This window comes from Daphnia pulicaria, chromosome 1 (genome assembly GCF_021234035.1).
Source record: "Daphnia pulicaria isolate SC F1-1A chromosome 1, SC_F0-13Bv2, whole genome shotgun sequence".
NCBI classification, from domain to species: Eukaryota; Metazoa; Arthropoda; class Branchiopoda; order Diplostraca; family Daphniidae; genus Daphnia; species Daphnia pulicaria.
The window spans coordinates 22,301,961-22,326,807 of record NC_060913.1 but is presented as its reverse complement, the minus strand read 5'-3'; the positions used below and the strand labels follow the sequence as shown (position 1 = coordinate 22,326,807).

General features: G+C 44.4%; 1 protein-coding gene and 8 non-coding genes across 9 annotated transcripts; 7 read left to right on the top strand and 2 right to left on the bottom strand.

Moving 5' to 3' along the window:
* Window positions 1-3,094: 3,094 nt before the first annotated feature.
* Trnan-guu lies at window positions 3,095-3,168 on the bottom strand. The gene has a single exon. It is a non-coding gene; the product is annotated as a tRNA-Asn (tRNA).
* Window positions 3,169-3,274: 106 nt separating this feature from the next.
* Window positions 3,275-3,347, top strand: Trnav-cac. The gene has a single exon. It is a non-coding gene; the product is annotated as a tRNA-Val (tRNA).
* Window positions 3,348-4,463: 1,116 nt separating this feature from the next.
* Window positions 4,464-10,010, top strand: LOC124312218. The gene has a single exon (XM_046776715.1). It carries the CDS (start codon window positions 4,464-4,466, stop codon window positions 10,008-10,010), a length of 5,547 nt encoding a protein of 1,848 aa, XP_046632671.1.
* Window positions 10,011-10,766: 756 nt separating this feature from the next.
* Trnav-aac lies at window positions 10,767-10,839 on the top strand. The gene has a single exon. It is a non-coding gene; the product is annotated as a tRNA-Val (tRNA).
* A 12,106-nt stretch (window positions 10,840-22,945) lies between these two features.
* Window positions 22,946-23,018, top strand: Trnak-cuu. The gene has a single exon. It is a non-coding gene; the product is annotated as a tRNA-Lys (tRNA).
* Window positions 23,019-23,115: 97 nt separating this feature from the next.
* Trnav-aac lies at window positions 23,116-23,188 on the top strand. Its single transcript has one exon. It is a non-coding gene; the product is annotated as a tRNA-Val (tRNA).
* A 515-nt stretch (window positions 23,189-23,703) lies between these two features.
* Trnan-guu lies at window positions 23,704-23,777 on the bottom strand. The gene has a single exon. It is a non-coding gene; the product is annotated as a tRNA-Asn (tRNA).
* A 408-nt stretch (window positions 23,778-24,185) lies between these two features.
* Window positions 24,186-24,258, top strand: Trnak-cuu. Its single transcript has one exon. It is a non-coding gene; the product is annotated as a tRNA-Lys (tRNA).
* A 97-nt stretch (window positions 24,259-24,355) lies between these two features.
* Window positions 24,356-24,428, top strand: Trnav-aac. Its single transcript has one exon. It is a non-coding gene; the product is annotated as a tRNA-Val (tRNA).
* Window positions 24,429-24,847: the final 419 nt, after the last annotated feature.

The window sequence follows — 24,847 nt, the reverse complement described above, 5'->3', positions numbered from 1 at the left end:
AATTAAAGGAGATCACCTTTATTTCCGTGGAATTTTAAACAAAGACGAAAGAATGTTGTCTTCCGGTCAACGAGAACTACTGGCTGTCGCAAAAACAATGGAATATTATGAACAAACAGGCACGTTCACCACCAAGGCCACCAACATCTATTGGCTCACTGACAGCCAAAACTTGGTGACTTTTTTGACAAAAGGATCGGGAAAACGTCACATCCAAAAGGATGTTTTTCAAATAATGATTCGTTGCAAGAGACTTAACACCAGAATTATCCCAATCCATCTACTACGAGACGACCCCCGAATTAAGATAGCAGACGATGGTTAAAAGACGACTGACACGGACAATTGGCAAGTCGATGACCAAACTTTCCAAAGGAACAGGACAAGATTTAAATTCACCATCGATCTATTCGCTTCCGACCGCAATTCAAAATGCCAACGTTTCTATTCCAATTTCTTTTGCCCTGGTACGTCAGGCATTGACGCTTTTTCCCATTCGTGGGATGACGAAGTGGCTTGGATCTGTCCACCAATACAGGAGATCATCAGAATTGTTAGACGATTAAAGACTTCAAGAACTACTGGAATTTTGTTCGTACCGAAATGGAAAACGGCGGATTACTGGGTGGAAATCTTTAACAATGAAGGCAGACTTCTGTGGCCTTTTAACTACATGGCCTTTCATCATTCAAGGAACTTACAATCCACATTCTCCATTTGCAGGGAAAACCAAATTTGAATTTCTTCAACTTTGTTTTGACTCACGTCTGTAGGACCAAACAATGTTTCGATTAAATAAATGACGAAACGGCGAATGTGACAAAGACTGCCAGTTACCTTAATTATTATTTGTACAACTCAAACTTTCTTTTGCAACAACTCCGACATAGAGAGACGACTTGGGATGGAGAGATCAACATATTTGGCGGGCATTGCATCGGAACGCCACCCTCCCAGACGTTTCAGCTGTTTGTCAGTAGCTCCATGAGCTGCTGCTGTAGTCGCTCCACCTCTCTTTCCAGAATGCTCACCGTAGAGTATCTCGTCGTAACCCAACAAGTTCATCAACTTCTTCAGGTCAGTCAAAGCCCCACTGTACGGTACAGATTTGGCAGGATTTGGGGAATTTTTGGCAGTACACAAAGGAACGAGATAACCATCGTAGGAAAGGCCAAGGAATCGGAAATAGTTCAACGTAAGCTGAACAGGAAAGCGTTTAACGTCTGGATTTGAGGCTACTACACGCTCACCACCCTCGGTATACTGGTCGTTCTTCCCACCTTTGAATAAAATCCTCAGATGGGGCGAAGGGTCCGTGACGTAGTTGACGTCTTTTCTACAAAGCTTGACGATGTCGCTAAACCTTCCGAGAGTGTGATACTCCATCGAGATCCTCGTCCATACTGTTCTCCAGAGAACAACAGACGCCCGCAGTCCGTCTCTTCCATGTTGAGTTTGGTAGAGGTGGGCATACATCTTGTCCAGAATTTCTTCAGTAATTGGCAATTTGGCAGCACGAGTCTGTGGGTGTTCATTACGAAACCCACGAAACAAAGTGGATATTGTTTCATGAGTTGTCGGCGACGGCAGCATACGAATCCGATGCTCATTAGCAATGGCAGCACTCAGCATAACAACCTTGGAATAGGACTGGTCCCGCATCATCACGAGGGATAGACAAGCGGCCAAATGCTCATGACCAACCCCAAACTCTGGTACTTGGTTTCGGCAGCAAAAATCACGCCAGATTCCGTACACGCGGTCGTACTATGGGATCGAAGGGAAGCATGTTTTCACTGGCATACCACTATAAGTAATGAACGAAGGAATACCTGCTGCTTTGTTGAGCTTCGTACGGATTTCGACAGATAATGCTGAGCGGCTTCAAGACCCAAAGACAACTCGGATTTCTGACCCTGGGCAGTTGACACGATATCTAGACTTTGGCTCTCCATTTTCTATACTACAGATTTGGACAATACCGCTCACGAAATAACAGCAGCCGATGGTACTTTAAGACCGACGTTGCCTCGTATATGTTTTTTATTCTCATATAGGCATCATACCAAATCGATTGCCTCAATTTAGTTCCATTTGCTTGCCACTTTTATTTCAGAGGGTTACAGGCACTAATCACCTGGTATCTGGAATGAAGTGTTAGGGGTTTTTATGACCCAACCGCTTGCTTGGAACCTAATTATTTGATAGAGTATACAGTAGTATACAGTAAGGTACAGTAGTGAACGTAAGAGAAAAGTGTACTTTTCAAACGTGTTAACATTGAAAAGTGATCACTTTTCTATGAAGTGAATGGTTGTAACCATATAGTCTTATATAAGACTATCTGGCAACAGTGTTTCCAACACTGTAGCAGACAACTATTCACAAGCAAGTCCCGGCCGGGGAAACACGTGAAATTGTCCCACCCACCCACCCTCAGGAGTGCTACGCACTGAGTGTTGGAACCAGAGGGTTACAGAACCAATTCAGAGGGTTACAGGCACTAATCACCTGGTATCTGGAATGAAGTGTTAGGGGTTTGTATGACCCAACCGCTTGCTTGGAACCTAATTATTTGATAGAGTATACAGTAGTATACAGTAAGGTACAGTAGTGAACGTAAGAGAAAAGTGTACTTTTCAAACGTGTTAACATTGAAAAATGAAATCTACATAATGACAATGTGAAGATATTCGCAATGCTGTATCCGGAGGAAGTCAACAGAAAGCGGGAAATCAATGATGACTGTGGTTGTTGAAAAAGGTGCTATAACCCCGAAGAGACGTCTTCTGTAGCCAAACGTCAATGACTGTTGTTTTAGGGAAATGAGAAATGACTTGCTCTGGATGGGGAAGAATTCCATAAACACCGGAGGGGGATCTATATAGATAACACCTGAACGTGGAACAGTAGCTCCGAACAGAGGAAGAACATCATGAGCGTGCACCCTACGCTGCAAATGTTCAGTAGATTTAACAGTCATCAGTAAAAGAAGCCATATCGCGAGTGTGCGCTCTTCATTGGACGCTTTAGTTGGTTAAAGGAGTCATGAGGCGAAGAAATTGAATTAAAACAACAGTATTCATTCACCATGCGCCCCTGGGTGGGATCGAACCACCAGCCTTCCGGTTAACAGCCGAACGCGCTAGCCAATTGCGCCACAGAGGCATGGTGATTGGTTAACGACACACTCGTCAAGTTCAACAGGCAAACCAAACATTACATTTTTTTTAGTGTGGCCAACGCTAATAAAATGTTGCAGAAACATTGTGGGGCTTCCATAGTGTAGAGGTTATCACGTCGGCTTCACACGCTGAAGGTCCTCAGTTCGATCCTGAGTGGAAGCATCAGTATAACGTTAGGAAAAAATAATCGTAGGAGAAAAGGAAATGAAATGGAATTAATAACTTGTAATGTATCTTATCTTAATGACAACTAGACTAGAACAAGTAGACATCTGGAAACTACACACAGACAACCAACCAATCATAGTAAAAGTTATCTCACGGTTCCTGGAAAGGATAAAATGTCGTCAATAAGACTTGGTTCATTACATTGGAATAGAGCGCAATGGTAAGCCTGGCTAGCTCAGTCGGTAGAGCATGAGACTCTTAATCTCAGGGTCGGGGTGAATCGGCGAAATCTGTATTATTACAATCTGGCAACGTCTAATTATAATTTGCGCCTCTCTTTATCTCTCCTCCCTTCTTCTTCTTCTCGCTGTCAGTTCCCTCGCCATTTTATCGTCTGCTGAAGCGTGATTTGCATGAGCAGCGTGTAGTTTCTGTTCTCTGACAGACTTGCTTGTTCCCATTCTTGTGGTCAGTTACGATAATTTAGTGATATTTCCGTCATTTGTATCAGGTACAATAATTCCTTGTTCTTTATGTGTGCCTGAATCTAAAACATCATTTATTTATTCAGTTGAAGTCCTTTGTGACATGATTTGATTGTGAGGCATTGTAACTGTCAGGCATCGTGATTCATGCTCTTTACTTCAAGTCATTGGTAACTTTCCTTCATTGTCATAACCTACACCTCTTTCTAATTTAATGTGTTCCCTCATACCAGGTGGGTTGTCATATTGTACGAGTGATTATCACCCTCTATTCTTGTACATGAGTATCCTGTTATTCCCAGGTATTATTACGCCTTATAATTTATTTCCCTTTCGCTTTATTAAACTATTCAATTATTAGGAACCAAAAGATACACAAGTCCATTACTGACTTTCTAGTCGTTCCAGTCAGCTGCTTACAACAGCTGATGCACCCACTCATTTCAGGTTCTCGTATAGTGAGAACATTTGGTCCTTCGAACCGGAGCTGAATTCTCTACAGCTCCATACAAGATTTATTTCATCTTTATGTTCACTGGTTCAGCCCGTTGAGTCTTACGGCCGTTATCCCAGCTCGCTTCTTATCATCTCGTAGCACGTCGGTGCACCTTATTTCGGCCCCAACATGGATGGTGGCTCGCAAGTCCTGGAGGAAGAAGCTATCGACGAGGCCATCTTAAGACTAGCAGCCTTAAAGTCAAGAAGATCGACGTTGCGTCGCCAGATCACGATGACCAACAGACAGATCAAGTCTTTGATCAGTGTAAGGGGTTCAAGAAGAGCCTTGCGCGGATGTCTACGCCACGTTGAAGAGTTGCTGCTGGAGAGTACACGGCTGCATTCCGAGATATTATCGATCGAAGACAACGACGCGGAGGCCGAAAGACAAGATTCTAATCATTTAGGCTATATCACGCGTTCGAGTGATCTGGCCATTGCTGCGCAAGTCTATTTGAACAGTCGAGATGGAGACGCCGAGTCGGTCATCGGACAAAACATCATCCCGAACCCAGCGCCTGTGATCCCAGCGCCTGTAATCCCAGCGCCTGTAATCGACCCAGTGGAAGCACAGAGAAGAGAACGTGCTCGTCAGGAAGAGGTTGCCAACGCGTTGATGAGAGCAGAACAAGCTCGTGAACGAATGGATAGGGCTTGGGAGGAAGCGGATGAAGCTCAAAATGCTCTCAGGTCTCTGGGAATAGAGAATCCAAGAAGGAATCAGCTGCCCGAAGAGGACCGGTTTACGTCAGTTAGTCAACGCCCTATTACTCCAGCCGAAGATGGATCGGAGCAGCAACGCCGAATGAACATCAACAACAATCAAGAGAATCCTGACACCTGGATCGACCTATACAGTGCGGGCCTGCTTCCACCCGTCGTTGCCACTCATAGCACGCGTTCATCAGTGTCGGCCGAGCTAGAGTCTTTTGAAGGAAAGGCACTCGAATGGTTCTCTTGGATTGATCTATTCAGAGCACTAGTACATGACACTCCTAAGTCAGCTGGTGAGAAGTTGGCGCTTTTGAAGAGATACTTACGCGGAGACTGTTTGGATTTAGTCTACGGTCTAGGAGGTGGTGAACCAGCGTACATTGAAGCTCTTGTGCGTCTGAAGCAGACTTGCGGACGACGTGACGTCATGAGAGCAGCCCATCATCAAGCCATCGGGAAACTCGAACCAAAGCAGGACCCGGGATCATTCAAGCGATTTGCGGAGAGGATCCGCACTCATCTATTTGACCTCAGCAGGATCGGGGAGACCGGCACAACGGATCTGATCGAGAAAATTTGCCTGAAGCTTCAGTTGCACGATCGATTGGCCTGGAATGAAGGGAGACGAGGACGGATTGAAGATCGGAGCCTGAATGATTTCGGTATGTGGCTGTGTTCTCGCGCCTCCGCGTATCAAAACGCGTTCAGCATAGCAGCAGACCAGGTCAATCCAAACTCGAGCAAGCTATCCAATCAGAAACGTCAAGCCCGGACAAATCAAAGTTCGACCAAGTCATTTGACGGGCAGAAAAAGGAGTTTAGTCGTTTTAACGGTAAACCGTTCTGTTTCAAATGTGAGAAGGAGCATCGATTGGTTGATTGTGAAGATTTTAAATCGCTTTCCGTCGGGGAACGTCTTACATTTTGCATGCGTCGACGTCTTTGCTTCTACTGCTTTTCAACCAAGTATTCAGTTCGTGAGTGCGACAGACGGAAGATATGCAAGCATGCCGGTTGCGGTTTTTATCATCATCAGTTGCTGCATAGTTCCACCAAGGAAGGTTCGCCGTCGGAAAAGGAGAGTGAAGAGAAAGCAAGACCTACGACAGCGAGGACTGGTGCCCCCCAACGCGTAGCCATGGGTATGCTGCGACTACCAGTAATGGCTGAAGATGGCAGTTGGGTTTTAGCCAACATTTTTATCGACGAAGGAAGCGACACGACTTTAATGCGTAGTGCATTCGCCAAGGTGCTGAAGCTTCGTGGGCCACCTCAGTTTCTAACCGTGGACGGAGCCGGTGGAGTAATCACTCGTCATCGTTCGAGTAGGATCCAGTTTCGAGTTCAAGCTGCTGATGGAGATATCCTGTCTCTGGAAGGATCCACTATGAAGAAGGTGGCTAGTCCAACACCGGTGACAGACTGGAATAAAGAAAAGGTCCAATGGCCTCACCTGGCGAGTCTCCCGCTCGGAGAGACAGGAGGAGGAGTTGACATTTTAGTTGGATTAGATCATGCCCATCTAGTAGCGGTCATTGAATCAAGAGTCGGATTGGAGAAAGAACCTATCGCCTCCAAGACGGCGTTCGGGTGGATCGTTCGAGGTGTTGTTGAAGGTCGAGTAAACGTTACATCCGTTCGGAGCTGCAAGATATCCGGAAGCGCCTCGTTAGCCAATCTCGCCACGGAAATGCGTCGGTTTTGTGATACTGAAGACTATGGAACCGAACATCAGATTGGGTGTGTCTCACCTGAGAATAAACGAGCTCTCGAGATCGTCCAGGAGAAGACGAAACGATTGGAGGTTGGTTACGAGGTACCAATCATCTGGCGTGAAGGAGAGCCCAACTTGGACAGCAATCGTCCGATGGCGGAGAATAGATTCCGGAGCTTGCTGAACCGTTTCAGACGTCAACCGGAGTTCGAGAGGGACTATCAAGCGGCCGTTCAGAAATACCTAGATCAAGGTTATGCATCCCGTGTTCCAGATCCGGCCAGCGCTCTATACTTTCTAGCACATCATGGAGTATATAAAGGGACGAAACTACGAGTAGTTTACGACGCCGCCGCCGCCTTCAAAGGAAAATGTCTGAACGACGCCATCATCAGTGGTCCCGCCTTGCAGCCATCATTGGCTGCGGTCATCATCCGTTTCCGTGAAGGAGAGATTGCCTGGGCCTCAGATATTGAGGCCATGTTCAGCCGTTTTCGTCTTTCTAGTGAAGATCGTAACTACTTCTGTTTTTTATGGCAGGAGAAGGACGCTGCCGAGCTAATTGTTTGTCGAATGGATCGACTCCCATTCGGAGTCAACTGTTCACCGTTTGTAGCTATCTACACCGTCCGTCGCATTTTAGAAGACGCCGGAGTGCCAGAAAGTGTGATTCAAGCCGTCAAGGAAAGAATGTACGTCGACGACTATTTGGGTTCCGCTCCATCAGTAAATGAAGCAGTTGAAGAAGCCGTTACCGTCAAGGATGCATTGGCCAACTCGGACCTTAACCTCCAAAGCTGGATTTCAAATTCCATTGACTTCCTGCGAGCAGTGTCAAGAACGGAGCCGGAACCTGATTCAATCTCTGCTCATCCGCTCACGGGTGAGAACACAGAAAAGGTGCTCGGAATCGTCTGGGATCCAAAGGCTGATCTGCTGGGATTCAAGGTGGACAAAATGCTCGATTCTTCCTTTTCAAGAGTTGATTTGGTCAGCAAAGTGGCCAGCGTCTTCGATCCGTTGGGTACAGCATCGCCCTTTATCGTCAAGGCTAAGATCCGTTTGAGAATTTTGGGTCTCAAAGGGCTCGGATGGACGGATTTAATTACTGGTGACGACGAAATTTGGTGGAGAAAATGGTTTCTCTCTTTAGAGCAGCTCAACACGATGAAAATGCCACGATGTCTGTTTCCCGATCGAGCCCAGATCTCCACGGTTGATCTTCACGCCTTTGGAGACGCTTCGGAAGAAGCCTATGCTGCCGTTATCTACCTTCGCGTTGTCTACTCAGATGGCAGGATACTGGTACGTCAAGTCAAGGCAGCGAATAAGATCGCCCCGAAGAAAACTATTTCAGTGCCCAAGCTGGAATTGAATGCTGCGTTACTAGCTGCTCGTCTTCTTCGAACGGTTCATTCCATCCTCGAGCCAATGATTCAACGGCGTTTTCTCTGGACGGATAGCAGTACGGTCCGGAATTGGATCCGGGCGACCGCGGCTTACTACCAAGTCTTCGTGAGCTATCGCGTCGGAGAAATTCAGACCATCACGGAGCCAGAAGAGTGGCGTTTTATTCCAGGAGTATTAAACCCAGCCGATCTCGCCACCCGTTCATCGATTGATGAACAGCCAATTCCGTCCATGTGGTTGGACGGACCGGAATTCTTACTTCAATCGGAAGATAGCTGGCCAGTGGATCTCCCATGGATGGCTGTAACTGAAGAAATGCGCTCGTGCCGTTCATATTCTGCCGCCGTAAAGAAGGATCCTGGTGATTGGAAGGAGATTCAAATAGGATCCGGCGACATTCCAGCCCTATCCAAGCTGGACGAGAAATATCAAGAGCTGGTCAAGGCGTGTCAGTCGGAGGTGTACGAAAAGGAGTTGCATCGTCTCAAGAAGGGCAAACCGCTCCATTCTACTTCGAGTCTGTTGGCCTTGGCTCCTGTGCTCGGTCCAGATGGCGTGTTACGGCTTGGAGGACGGGCTGGACGCGCAAAACTACCATACGACCAGTTACATCCACCTCTGCTTCCCGGGAGTCATCCATTCACCGAGAAAATCATCATCGCCTTTCATGAACATCTTAAGCATGTTGGTACGGACTTCCTGCTGTCTTATATTCGCCAGCATTTTTGGATAACGAGCGGGCGAGAAGCAATAAAACGGATCCGACGGAATTGCGTTATTTGTCGAAGAAACCGAGCGCAACCTGGCGAGCAGTTGATGGGAGATCTCCCCGATTCGCGATTGGACTCCGGTTTTCTTCCCTTTACACGGACCGCCATCGATTTGTTCGGCCCATTTGAAGTCGGTCTCATTCGGAATCGCACGGCCAAACGATGGGGCGTGCTATTTACGTGTATGGTCACCCGAGCAGTTTTTCTGGAGCTCGTCCCATCTCTTTCGACGTCAGACTTTCTTCTAGCATTGAGAAAGTTCATTTCTTTGTATCGAAAGCCGGAAGTCATACATTCCGACAATGGAACCAACTTTGTCGGTGCTGAACGAGTGTTACGAGAAGCAGTGGAAAAAATGTATGCAGATGAAGCTATTCCAAAATTCCTAAAAGAAGTCAACATCAAATGGACCTTCCAGCCAGCCCGGACCCCACATTTTGGTGGCACGCACGAATCGCTGGTCCGATCCACCAAACGAGCCCTGTACAACGCCTTAGAGCAAGAAGGGGACAAATTTCGTTACCCAACAGAAGACTTGTTCCGCACATTGCTGTATGAAGTAGCTGGACTTCTAAACACCCGGCCGTTGACCTACGCTAGCTCGGATCCGGAGGATTTTCGGCCGCTCACTCCGAACGATTTCCTAAATCGGCCGCCGACGTCATATCCGCCTGCTGGATCCTTCGACGATGCTTCGCCTCGAGAGCACTATCGCTACCTGCAGCGGGTGCTAAATTTGTTTTGGAGCATGTGGAAAACTACGTATTTGCAGTCGTTAGCTGCAAGAAAGAAGTGGAAGATCAAGCGTCCAAATCTGGAAGTGGGCGACGTCGTATTGGAGATCAACAAGAACTTCCGGCGTGGAGAGTGGAGTATTGGACACGTCGCCAAGGTATTCCCAGGCACAGATGGATGTGTTCGAGCTGTCGATATTCAACTTCCAACCGGAATCTTTCGCCGAGGAATAACTGAACTTTGCCTACTAGAATCCAGCTCGTCCGTCCAACCGGACTCGGGGGAGAATGAATCGGCGAAATCTGTATTATTACAATCTGGCAACGTCTAATTATAATTTGCGCCTCTCTTTATCTCTCCTCCCTTCTTCTTCTTCTCGCTGTCAGTTCCCTCGCCATTTTATCGTCTGCTGAAGCGTGATTTGCATGAGCAGCGTGTAGTTTCTGTTCTCTGACAGACTTGCTTGTTCCCATTCTTGTGGTCAGTTACGATAATTTAGTGATATTTCCGTCATTTGTATCAGGTACAATAATTCCTTGTTCGTTATGTGTGCCTGAATCTAAAACATCATTTATTTATTCAGTTGAAGTCCTTTGTGACATGATTTGATTGTGAGGCATTGTAACTGTCAGGCATCGTGATTCATGCTCTTTACTTCAAGTCATTGGTAACTTTCCTTCATTGTCATAACCTACACCTATTTCTAATTTAATGTGTTCCCTCATACCAGGTGGGTTGTCATATTGTACGAGTGATTATCACCCTCTATTCTTGTACATGAGTATCCTGTTATTCCCAGGTATTATTACGCCTTATAATTTATTTCCCTTTCGCTTTATTAAACTATTCAATTATTAGGAACCAAAATATACACAAGTCCATTGCTGACTTTCTAGTCGTTCCAGTCAGCTGCTTACAACAGCTGGTGCACCCACTCATTTCAGGTTCTCGTATAGTGAGAACACGGGGGTTCGAGCCCCCCGTTGGGCGTCATTTATTTGCAAATAATTGCAGATGAAAGTTAGAAGTTGGGAGACGATCGTTAGAATTTTGTAATCATTCCAGAATAATTCTATAGCGGATTGTAGTTTCCATAGTGAAGTGGTTATCACGTCGGCCTAACACGCTGAAGGTCCTCAGTTCGATCCTGGGTGGAAACAGGACAATGTATTTTTAGAAAGACTATCAAAAAAGCACATTTTGGTTTTTTGAAAAAGCCAAGCATTCATGTTTCTTGTGAAAATGAAATCTACATTATGACAATGTGAAGATATTCGCAATGCTGTATCCGGAGGAAGTCAACAGAAAGCGGGAAATCAATGATGACTGTGGTTGTTGAAAAAGGTGCTATAACCCCGAAGAGACTTCTTCTGTAGCCAAACGTCAATGACTGTTGTTTTAGGGAAATGAGAAATGACTTGCTCTGGATGGGGAAGAATTCCATAAACACCGGAGGAGAATCTATATAGATTACACCTGAACCTGGAACAGTAGCTCCAAACAGAGGAAGAACCTCATGAGCGTGCACCCTACGCTGCAAATGTTCAGTAGCTTTAACAGTCATCAGTAAAAGAAGCCATATCGCGAGTGTGCGCTCTTCATTGGACGCTTTAGTTGGTTAAAGGAGTCATGAGGCGAAGAAATTGATTTAAAACAACAGTATTCATTCACCATGCTCCCCTGGGTGGGATCGAACCACCAGCCTTCCGGTTTTTTTTTTATATATTTAAACGATTTATTGTCACGATTAAAATTTAAATTGCTTTACAGATACTTGGGGCATTTATGAGATTTGTGACATAAGTGACTTGCTGTGGCCAAGGAGAAACATAACAAAGAAAAAGAAACATTTCGAGTCGGAAATGAGAGAGGACAAATGATTTTGGTGAAAAATGTGAAATTTAACAATACGACATCTGGGGGGGATCCAAGAAATATTAATTGTAATGAGAGAACAATTTTGTATAAAGATAAGAAGAAATCTGTTGAGAATTTTGAGAGGGAATATTTATGGATTAGAAGGTGACATCTGGGGAGAATTTTTTGAATGAAGGAGGCTTGACCAGAGAGACCGTATTTCATTGATGGCTGGGGTGAGGTTTTGGCTGCGGGCGGTCCAGACGGTAATGATGTAGGATTGGATGAGTGCCAATATTTTCTCTTTATTGGGGCCATTTCCAATGTCTCCATTTATTGTTGATTTGAGTGGTTTTTGACATCCAAGTTTCGTTAGTTGAATTCGGAGCCATAAACTTATGTGAACTTTCTCAGAACAAAGTAACATAAGATGGTCGTCAGTTTCTTGGCCGCCATTGCATAGAGGACATTGGTCATTTCTAGAAAGTCTGAGGCTTGTGAGGCGCATTTTGGTAGGGAGCTGATTATGGTTGAAATCCCAGACCAGTTCAGCGTTTCTTCCTTTCATTTTGGCCACCCAACGCCAGATGGAAGCCCAGTCGAGGTCTGGTTTCGCAACTTCGGTTCTCCCTGGTTGCCCAAGGTTAGTGATCAGGTGATTGTAGGTGGCGCGGTGATTGGATACGGTTGACGATGTGAAGATGCCAGCTTTAAGTAGATCGGTGATGGTTGAAAGTGCGGTGGTGAAGTATGGATGTGATGAATGGGTTGTATTAAATCTGGGCTGGATGATTTGTTGAAGGAGATTCTTGAGGTGTGGACCCAACCAATAAACGGCTGCAGCTCTCTCAATAGCCTCGGGATGGATTAAAGATTTAAAGATTTGACGGGTGAAAAGGGATTGGAAGAATTGAAAAAGTAAGGTGACTCCAAGTCCACCTTGGAGTCGGGGGCGGATCAAAACATTTAGGGGTGGGTGCTCTCTTCGTTCTGCCCAAAGAAATTTGTTGCATTTTTGTTGGAGGAGAAGGGCTTGGGTTTTGTTGCAAGGGAGTACATGAGCTATATGAACAAGTTGTGATAAGACATGTTGTTTGATGAATAGGACGCGACCATAAAAAGTGAAATGACGGTGTGTGTTTGTGATAAGAATATTTTGTATGATGTTGAACTGTCTTTGCCAATTGTCTCTTACTGTTGTTTTTATTTCAGAAGAAAAAGTAATTCCAAGAATTTTCAAATTGTCTACTTGAGTTATCCAATCATGTGGCCAAGTACGTTTAGGATGAGTTTGATTGAAATTGCTTCTACGTGGGATCGAACTCCTAACCTCAGGAAATCCCAGCCGACGCCGCTACCGTCTGCGCTACTACGGCCTGTGGACATTGATTTAAGGTCCAAGTGCCTAGACCAAGTAATTTTGTCTTCCCCTTGTTAATACGTGCATTTGTCCAGGCACAAAATTCTAGAATAATCTCGCATGCACGACGTACATCTTTCATTGATGAGACAAAAACTACTAGATCATCTACATATGCACGAACTTTGATGCGTTTTCCGTAGTGTTCAATTCCGTCAATACCCCTAGACAAGCAAACTAAAAGTGGTTCAATATAGAGGGCAAACAGATGGACTGACAGAGGGCACCCCTTCGCACGGATTGTGCATTGTCCACAGTACCGACTATGTCATTACCGTTCAATGGGCATAGTTCAGTTATACTGCACAGCGTTTTCAACCAATCAACAAAGAGGGGGGGATAGCCCATGGCTGTCATTACTTCCCACAGAACGTCTCGATTGACAAGGTCATATGCTTTCTCTAAATCGTACGCGATAATGGCGGCCGGTTTGAGAGAAGATACCTCTTTTGATTTACGACCTGTATTATCAATGACATCTCGGATTAAACACAAGCTGTCAAAGATATAGCGGCCGGGTACACCACCTTTTTGATGTGAGTCTAGAGAGTTTTGAAGAGATTTTCTCAGACGAAAAGCCAATACTGACGCGATTAACTTGTAATCGGTATTTAACAAAGAGATTGGTCGGTAATCGGTGATTTTACTCGGTGTTGGGATTTTTGGGACTAATCTTATAGCTGCCCTTCCCTGCGACGGCTGGAGTTTTCTTTTGTCGAGGACGCAATTCATCATTTCCAGAAAATGAACACCAATAACATCCCAAAATTTTATATAAAACTCGAAAGGAATACCATCTGTACCCGGGGCCTTGTTCTTTTTAGTTGCCTTAAGGGCGTTGTTAATTTCATCTACTGTGAACGGATCTACAAGAAAGTTGTCACTCTCCGGGATCGAACCTAGTACTCCTCGATTCAACGCTTGAGCGTTTAACGACTGAGCTACCACTGATACACCCGAATCGTTTTTAGTGGGTTTTGTACGGGTAAGTGCACCTCTAATCCCTTCTAGAAATTTTCCAGCTAATTGGGTATTGGGGGAGGGCTGGTTCTGAAAAATTCTACTAAAGTGTTCAATTATTTCTTGGTTAATCTGCTCAGGTTGGGTAATTTTACAGTTATCATTAGTTTTGAGCTGAGTGATCAGAGACTTCTGGAAATTGCTCGTTGACTTGTTCATATGAAAGGTAGATGGCTCTTCTTCGGCTATACTTTGAACGCGTGAACGTATTGCAAATCCCCTCAATGCTTCTCGCTCCCAGGCTAGAAACTCACGTTTCAACTCCATGTAACGCGCATGATTGAAATTTACATTGTTCACGGTTTCTTTTAGTTGATGTTGGAGCAATTTCCTTTTGACTCTCTGATCACAGATTCTCTTTTTACAATAGTTCATTGATAATCGCCTGAGGCTAGGTTTGAAAATAATCTCCCACCAATGATCTACGTTTTCAATACGGGATGGGTGTTGAGACATTTCTTCAATAAAGACATGCACCAAGTTTATATATTCTTCTTCCTCAAGAATTGATGAGTTAAGTTTCCATAAATTCCTTGACTTGTTCCTCACTACAGTAGGAGGGGTGGTGCTGTTTATATACCCTACGATTGGTCTGTGATCCCCGAGTGGTAAGTCGTGCAAATGGATATCAGAAAATTTTACGTGATGGTGGCAATAAATTCGGTCCAATCTAGCCTGGCTAGCCGCACAATTGTACGTCCAACAAAGTTCATTTTTCCGAATTTGTCTCCAGACATCTGTTAATGAAAGGGCTTTTACTAAATCTCGGAGGGGTTCTAGTAATGCTAGTCTAATTTTAGGTGGTGTTGTCTTGCTACTTTTACGGTCATCGATCTCGTCAACGGCATTAAAATCTCCCAATATAATTGCTGGTGCCTTATACTGGGCAACATAAGCCGGAATAGTTTGCCGGAGGAAAGAATCTCTATAACTTTTATTTTGGTCACCAGATGGGGCGTAAATACACACGAAAGCAAGACAATTTACTTCCATGGCTATCAGCCTCCCCTCCGGTTCAAACAAAATGTTTTTGGCGCTCAGCCCGTGTCGTACTAGGATGGCTGTCCCATGTTGTCTAGGACCGAGATTTGTGTGCATCTGGTAATGTTTAGTAAATACGGTGCTAGAGTGAAATACTACTTCTTGCAAACATATTATATCAAGTTTATTATGTAAAAAGAAATTGAGTATTATTTGAAGTTTGTCAGGTGACGATATTCTGTTGATATTATATGTCGCGATGTTAGTCATGATTAATATTTAAATTTGGGTTTAGAGGGTTGGGTTTTGTTATTGTGGGCTTTTTTCCTTCTAACGGCCTCCATTGCTTTGAGAGTTTTATCTTCTATGGGGGTTGATGGAGTGCCGAGGGGGACGCCCAAGGACTCCTGAGTCTCACTCACATGACTAGCCTCCTGGCTATCAAGTGGGCGTTGTCCTGGCTGAATACTCCCACCAGAAAAAGAAATGTCTTCATCAGGATTTGAAATCGAAACCACCTCGGTTGCATCCATCTCTTCAACCACCTCGTTATCCATCTGATCTATCGTGGATGGAATAGATGGTACTACAGGTCAGAATCGTTGTCAGAAGAAGATTCAGTTCCATCGGGTCTCGAAATTGGATCTTCTGGAGCTCCATCAAGAACGACAACAGTCGACGTCGTTGGCCTCTGGGCTAACTCAGGGAATGAATCAGCGTCAACAGTTGGAGCAATTGGCATTTTCCCGCCACCAATCGGGTCTGTCTCCTGGGGCTTCCTAGCAGTTGTCCTAACTGGCCCACGATTTGTTAGTACACTACTATAGCTACGTGTTCCAATGGGGCCTTTTGAAATGGTGCTAGGAGTGGTTAAACTACGGGGTTGCTTTGGGGCAATTAGCTAAAACATGGGTGGGAGAATCACACATGCGGCATGTCTGCATTTGCCCTGCATAAGACACCATTATTGGTTCCTTGTAGCTTCCAAAGGTGATATAAGACGGGATGCTCTTGTGGATTTCCATATCCACATTGACAACTCCAGTCTTTATCCCGTTCCACATTGGAAGCGATCTATCTTGGTACGTGTCCCAAAAAATCCGAGAAATCACTCCATACTCACGCAATCTCTTGTTGAGCAGGCTAAGGTCATCATCGAATTTGAAATGTTGGATTCTAACGCGTACAAGGTTAACTGACCTATCTCTAACTCTAATTCGGACCTCTTTGCCACTAATAACAACAGACTCTTTAGCACTAAATTTATCCAAGAATTCAATGTGGTCTTTGACGGTCTTGAACCCAATTCGGAAAACACAAAAAGCTCGTCCTGGTAGGCGACAAACTGCATCAAAGATGCAATCAGATTCGTTACTGTTGTGTTTATTCTCTCTACAACCCAAATGCGCGTTGCCAAACCAGATTTGAGTTGCTGAAACCCACTCCCTTCCTATCACCAGATGTCTCTCTCACTTCGTCTGCTAGAACTCTAGCTTGCCTTTCTTCTTCTTTGTGACACCTGACAGGAGATAGTCGTCCGACTTGTAACCAGGTTATATTTGATATCTTTAAGTTGAACAGTCTTATTTCTGTGCTTTGTGAAGGTACGTGTTTATAAGTTAATAAATTATTGCAGAAGTGTTCTTGTGTCTAATTGTAGAGTTTATTATCACAACAGGTTATGGGCCCAGATTAACGTAGCTTTTAACTACAATGGCCGAACACGTTGCACAAGACTTTAATTCTTTGAGAGCAGTTTCTCACGTGCCAAAATTTGATGGCACGAATCATAGAGAATGGAACTATGAGATACACTTATGCTTCTTTCAATGGAGATTGATCATGTTGTGTTGGGAACAGAGTTATGTCCAGAGGAGGTAACAAACTTTTAATTTATCACTCAACTAGTCTCTGGTTACAGAACGTGTTGAAAAGTTTTCCCTATTGCACATGTTAAGCGTCAAATGCCCTATGGTTACTGAACATGCTTGCCCTATGGCACATATAAGTGTGAAATGCCACATTCCATTCCATATAACTTCAGTCTAAATTCTTTAAACTTTATCGTAGTCATCAATCTTGCAATTCTCCTCTTTTTGTCATATGTAAATTTTGATTTCCACATTCACAGACCCATCTAAACCACGTCACACCAAATGATCATGGTCTAAGTGCCATCTGTGAATGTTTCTAAATTCCTTTTTTTTTTAATACTTTCTTTTGTCTCCTACGTCAAGTAAGACTCTTATTTTAAAGGGCATTTCTCACCTTGCTAGTTACTAGCTCAAATCAGCCCTGACGCTGATAGTCATTCATGCTGCAATAATTATTGATTTATTTCGTCCTATGACGATGTCATGCGATAACATGTGAAAATCTTAACAACTTCATAATTTCTTTTCCTCCTAACAGGAACGCAATGAAGAAAATCTACTTTTGAATGAAGCAGCCATACGGCAATGGACACGAAAGGACGTCTTAGCTCGAAACTGCATCATGGCAACTATAACTAAGGAAATGAAGGAAAACCTGTATATTTGCGTGAACGCAACTCAAATGTGGACAAGGCTGAACCAACAGTATCAACTGCAGACAGAAGAGCATCTGCACCTACTCTGGCAGAACTATTACGACTTCAACTACACGACTGGTATAATCTTGTATAGTCTACTACAAACTAAATTCCTCAAAGCTAATTATACATTCAATCTTCAACCCTTTCAAGGCGACGACATGAGGACTCACATCCAAAAGCTCTCAAACGTGGCCGACAAGCTCAGAGAGCGGGAACAACCACTCAGCAACATCCAACTGGTGTCAAAGGCCTTAGCCACTCTTCCAGAAACCTTTCGCATCGTGAGATCTGTATGGGCAAGCGTTCCAGCCGCAGAACGCACTCTAGATCATCTCCTTCAGCGACTTCTTACCGAAGAAAATGTCGTGAAGTCCTATCAAAAGATCGGCAACGTGACTGAAGGAGCTTTTGTCGCGAATGAAGGAGCAAATAGCGGTTACACCCATGGTCGCGGTGGATATCCTGGTGTTCGTGGAAGAGGAAAGAAACACTTTGGAGTTCGAGGAGGATTTGTAGACAAGCGATCGAGACAACATTACAGAGCTGATCAAGACTCACGCCCAAAATGCGAATATTGCACAAAACCGGGCCACCAAGAGAAAGATTGCTACTCAAAGCATGGCTACCCAGACGTCGGGGGTAAAGGCAAACACTCGACTGGACTGCTTTCGTTATCCAAACCTGATCCAAGAAGCATATTTGCTTTCTTTGCTGATTCAGGTGCCACGAAACATATGTCCGACCAGAGAAGCTTCTTTTCAGATTTCAAACCAATCGAAATTGGCAGCTGGTCTGTGTCAGGTAACAATTCTTTCTTTTTATAAACAAATTTTACAACTTTACTGAAATCCTCTTTCCTTATTCAGGAATAGGAAACAGCAAGCTGGACGTAAGGGGCACAGGCAGCATTAACGTCACAATTATGATGAATCAAATAAAAACCTCAAACACACTGATGGAGGTACTCTACATACCAGGCCTTGGCGTGAATCTATTTTCCATCGGAGCCGCTACTGCCAACGGATTAGTAGCGCACTTTGAGCAAAACAAGGTACTGTGAAAATACATGCATACACTTATAACGTATATGCTCACTTAAATCTCTCATTTAAGGTATCGTTCATGAGAGGAGAAGATATTGTTCTCACCGGAGAAAGAAAAGATGACACCCTTTACCATCTTGATCTTGAACCTGATATCCAGACGACTCAAAAAGATGTACGAAGAAGCGCTGAACTCTCCCTCTATAGCGCACATGGTGCCGATATCCGAGCATCACTCATCACATGGCACAAGCGCCTCGGCCACCTTGGCTATCAAATGCTCCTGAAGATGCTGCGACAAGATCTGGCCGTTGGTCTTAACATCGATGGTGACTGTGAAATTCCAGCATCACTCTGCTCTGGCTGCGAGATAGGAAAGTTTACAAGAGTCTCGCTCAAAGAAGGCCGACACAGAGCTGGCAGGATAGGTGAACTGACTCATTCGGATGTCTGGGGCCCCATCGCGTCCCCGAGTCTTGGAGGAGCTACCTATTACGTCACTTTTAAAGGCGATTTTAGTGGTCATCTTACGGTCTACTTCATGAAAAGAAAATCTGAAGTACCCTCACTAATCCGACTCTACCATGCGACGCTGCTCAACGAAACTGGAAATTACATGCTCACTCTGAGGACAGATAATGGGCGAGGAGAATACGTAAACAGCGAGAACGACGCTTGGTTCAAAGAAAAGGGGATCCGACATGAGACAAGCGCCCCGTATACACCTGAACAAAATGGCACAGCCGAACGTACCAACAGGACCCTGCTGGACATCGTCCGATGTATGTTACTTTCCAGTGGACTACCCTCACCTCTGTGGGCAGAAGCCGTCTCTTACGCCACCTACATCCGAAACAGAGTTCTTTCCAGAACTGGTGAGCTCACTCCCTACAACTACTGGTATGGCAGGAAACCTGATTTGTCAAAAATCCGAATCTTCGGTTCACGAGCGTTCATAAGGGATCCATCAGTATCATCAAAACTGGAAGCCCGTAGCCAAGAAGGAGTCTTCGTTGGGCGCTGTAACACTCAAAACGCTTTTCGAGTCTACATTCCTTCCACCAAGAAGATTCTCATTAGCAAAGATGTTAAGGTGGACGAAACTATGTACTACAATGACATGAAGAAGCAATCGGTGAGTACTCTTTCTTCACTCTGAAACAAAAACTGAACTAAAAGATTTCTTTCTTTTTTAGAAGGAGCCACAAACAGATGAGCCCGTCTTTCAAGAATTAGACCTTGACGAAGCTCCCACCGACATCAATATTCCTCAAGAAATTTCAAGGCCACTTGATGATGGAATACAAGATGGCGCGAAAATCAACAATGAAGCTATAGATGAAGAAATCGTCCAGGACACATCTCCTAACGCAATCAACACAAGTTCTCGCGTTGACCGTCAAGTTAACAACGAGAGAACCCGTCAATCGGCTCGCCGTCCCAAATTTTCTGAGCGATACCTCCAGTATAGGCAATCAATAGCCAAACAAGGTATAAACAAGCACACCGACAAAACAAACAAACAGACATCAGTTATAACCTTATTTTTTTTTAGCAATTATCTTTGGCTTGCCTTCAACAACGTCCAATTCAAGCACAAAGTCTCGACCAATAGAGCCTAGCAGTTATCTCGAGGCCATCTCCTGCGCCGATTCAGAACTCTGGATTCCAGCGATTATTGAAGAGTATGAGTCACTCATCCAAAATAATACATGGAATTTATGTCAGCTACCACCAGACCGCAAAGCAATTGAAGGAAAATGGGTGATGAAGTTCAAACCCGGATTCAAAAGCACGCCCGCAAGATACAAGGCCCGCTTTGTCATCAAAGGATATTCGCAAATCCCAGGGCTAGATTACACCGAGACCTACGCTCCAGTAGCCAAACACTATTCTCTTCGCGTGATCATGGCCATTGCTGCTACAAGGGACTTAGAAATGGTCCAACTGGACGTCAAGACTGCCTTCCTTTACGGCACCCTAGACGAGGAAATCTACATGAAACAACCCGAGGGCTTCATCGTTCCAGGAAGAGAAGAAGAAGTCTGCCGTCTCATCAAAAGCCTGTATGGTCTAAAACAGGCTTCCAGAGTATGGAACATCAAATTCAACGAATTCCTCATCCTTTTTGGACTCACAAGAAGCATAGCTGACCCATGCGTGTATTATCGTCATCTTCGTAAAGGGGAGGCGGATGAAGAAATCACTATTTTCATCCTTTACGTCGACGACGGACTCATTCTCAGCAGCACCAAGGCAGTCCTCAATGAGATGATGGAATTCCTTGGCAAGGAATTTGACGTTCGTTCCATTCCACCCGATCGATTCATCGGAATCGATATCAACCGCAACCGAATCCAACGCACAATTCATCTCTCACAGCCAGACTACGTCAAGACCGTACTCGAGAGATTCAACATGAGCAACTGTTCCACTTTGTCCGTTCCGGCTGATCCATGCGCCAAGCTCACACAACAGATGTGCCCACAAAATGAAGAGGAGAAACAAGAAATGACCAAAATCCCCTTCATGGAATGCATTGGCTCGGTGATGCACCTCACCCACTTAACACGACCAGACATCGCCTACGCCGTTGGGCAAGTCTCGAGATACTCGCAAAGCCCAGGACAAGAACACTGGAAAGCTCTCAAGCGCATCCTTGCTTATCTACGCAAAACCTTAAACTTCGGCCTCCTATTTGGAGGTGGTGACGACGAACTGTACGGCTACTGCGACGCGGATTACGCTGGAGACCTGGGAAACCGGAGATCAACATCCGGAGCCGTATTCACACTACACAACGGCCCGGTTTCATGGTTCAGCCGTCGCCAGCCATGCGTCGCTCTCTCAACCACGGAATCGGAATTCATCTCTGCGGCGGAAGGAGCAAAAGAGGCCATATGGCTCAAGCGCTTTCACTCTGAATTAGGAGCTCCCACCTCAGCCATGCCACTAAGATGCGACAACCAAGGCGCCATCGCCCTCATTCGCGATCCTGTGTTCCATCAGCGAAAAAAGCACATTGACGTGCGTTTTTTCTTTGTGCGGGAGGCGCAAGAACAAAAGAAGGTTGACATCTCCTACATCGAAAGCGAAAATCAACTGGCGGATATATTCACCAAGGCGTTGGCTGCTCCAAGATTCGAGAAATTGCGTGAAAGATTGAACATTTGTGAGCAACCAGAATAACGCTCTTGACTTTAGGGACGTTTTGGATTTCATTCCTATTTCGTGTTTATTTCTATTTATTTATTTTGTGTACTATTCCGGTACTACTATTATTTCTTCTTCGCGCACTTGTCTTGAGGGACGTGTTGTGTTTATTCTCTCTACAACCCAAATGCGCGTTGCCAAACCAGATTTGAGTTGCTGAAACCCACTCCCTTCCTATCACCAGATGTCTCTCTCACTTCGTCTGCTAGAACTCTAGCTTGCCTTTCTTCTTCTTTGTGACACCTGACAGGAGATAGTCGTCCGACTTGTAACCAGGTTATATTTGATATCTTTAAGTTGAACAGTCTTATTTCTGTGCTTTGTGAAGGTACGTGTTTATAAGTTAATAAATTATTGCAGAAGTGTTCTTGTGTCTAATTGTAGAGTTTATTATCACAACAGTTACTACCCTGCTCGAAACATTCGTAGAATTCATGCCTGGTCACTTCAGTATTACCAAAAGAGATTTCGGCAGTACGTGGCCAGACGTCTGGGGATTCCGTTCCCATTTTACCCACAATAAAGGGGCAAGGATACGGAAAAAGAAACAATACAAAAAAAAATGGAACAAAAAGCAAAATGGCTTTTAACAAACAACAAGAGAAACACGAAAGACAAGCAACAATACAATAAAGAGAACAAAAAAAAGAACAAATAGTTTTTTGACTCACAGAAAGATGTCACACTTGGGAGATCAGTTAGACACGTCTAGTCACAGCCGAACGCGCTAGCCAATTGCGCCACAGAGGCATGCTGATTGGTTAACGACACACTCGTCAAGTTCAACAGGCAAACCAAACATTACATTTTTTAGTGTGGCCAACGCTAATAAAATGTTGCAGAAACATTGTGGGGCTTCCAAAGTGTAGAGGTTATCACGTCGGCTTTACACGCTGAAGGTCCTTAGTTCGATCCTGAGTGGAAAAATCAGTATAACGTTAGGAAAAAATAATCGTAGGAGAAAAGGAAATGAAATGGAATTAATAACTTGTAATTTATCTTATCTTGATGACAACTAGACTAGAACAAGTAGACATCTGGAAACTACACACAGACAACCAACCAATCATAGTAAAAGTTATCTCACGGTTCCTGGAAAGGAAAAAATGTCGTCAATAAGACTTGGTTCATTACATTGGAATAGAGCGCAATGGTAAGCCTGGCTAGCTCAGTCGGTAGAGCATGAGACTCTTAATCTCAGGGTCGGGGGTTCGAGCCCCCCGTTGGGCGTCATATATTTGCAAATAATTGCAGATGAAAGTTAGAAGTTGGGAGACGATCGTTAGAATTTTGTAATCATTCCAGAATAATTCTATAGTGGATTGTAGTTTCCATAGTGTAGTGGTTATCACGTCGGCCTAACACGCTGAAGGTCGTCAGTTCGATCCTGGGTGGAAACAGGACAATGTATTTTTAGAAAGACTATCAAAAAAGCACATTTTGGTTTCTTGAAAAAGCCAAGCATTCATGTTTCTTGTGAAAATGAAATCTACATTATGACAATGTGAAGATATTCGCAATGCTGTATCCGGAGGAAGTCAACAGAAAGCGGGAAATCAATGATGACTGTGGTTGTTGAAAAAGGTGCTATAACCCCGAAGAGACTTCTTCTGTAGCCAAACGTCAATGACTGTTGTTTTAGGGAAATGAGAAATGACTTGCTCTGGATGGGGAAGAATTCCATAAACACCGGAGGGGAATCTATATAGATTACACCTGAACCTGGAACAGTAGCTCCGAACAGAGGAAGAACATCATGAGCGTGCACCCTACGCTGCAAATGTTCAGTAGATTTAACAGTCATCAGTTAAAGAAGCCATATCGCGAGTTTGCGCTCTTCATTGGACGCTTTAGTTGGTTAAAGGAGTCATGAGGCGAAGAAATTGAATTAAAACAACAGTATTCATTCACCATGCGCCCCTGGGTGGGATCGAACCACCAGCCTTCCGGTAAACAGCCGAACGCGCTAGCCAATTGCGCCACAGCGGCATGGTGGTTGGTTAACGACACACTCGTCAAGTTCAACAGGCAAACCAAACATTACATTTTTTTAGTGTGGCCAACACTAATAAAATGTTGCAGAAACATTGTGGGTCTTCCATAGTGTAGAGGTTATCACGTCGGCTTCACACGCTGAAGGTCCTCAGTTCGATCCTGACTGGAAGCATCAGTATAATGTTAGGAAAAAATAATCGTAGGAGAAAAGGAAATGAAATGGAAAAAATAACTTGTAATGTATCTTATCTTAATGACAACTAGACTAGAACAAGTAGACATCTGGAAACTACACACAGACAACCAACCAATCATAGTAAAAGTTATCTCACGGTTCCTGGAAAGGAAAAAATGTCGTCAATAAGACTTGGTTCATTACATTGGAATAGAGCGCAATGGTAAGCCTGGCTAGCTCAGTCGGTAGAGCATGAGACTCTTAATCTCAGGGTCGGGGGTTCGAGCTCCCCGTTGGGCGTCATATATTTGCAAATAAATGCAGATGAAAGTTAGAAGTTGGGAGACGATCGTTAGAATTTTGTAATCATTCCAGAATAATTCTATAGTGGATTGTAGTTTCCATAGTGTAGTGGTTATCACGTCGGCCTAACACGCTGAAGGTCCTCAGTTCGATCCTGGGTGGAAACAGGACAATGTATTTTTAGAAAGACTATCAAAAAAGCACATTTTGGTTTTTTGAAAAAGCCAAGCATGTTGGATAGAAAACTCAAACACAAGTTTTGCCGGACAACTCTGCAGCAATCGCTGCACTGAATTGTATTCACAGCAAAATACAATTAATCACGAACAGTACAAATCGATGGCTTCGGATGAAAGAAGCCGAAAAACACACAATCAAATTCTGCACGAGGCAGCACGAACAAAATTGAAATAAACGACGACGATGAGGCTGACCATCCAAATGGGCTGCTGCGGCCAGACTGGCGAAAACGAGGCGAAATTCTTTAGGCCTCACAATTAGGGGTAGGGCGACATAAGACAATAGAAAAGGGCTCGGGGGAGAGGTGAGCGCCACCTAGAACATATAAACGGGAGAGGGATGGGAC

What these genes read in the sequence shown, in the direction of transcription:
- LOC124312218 (XM_046776715.1), top strand. Translation starts at nt 4,464, where the DNA reads ATGGATGGTGGCTCGCAAGTCCTGGAGGAAGAAGCTATCGACGAGGCC.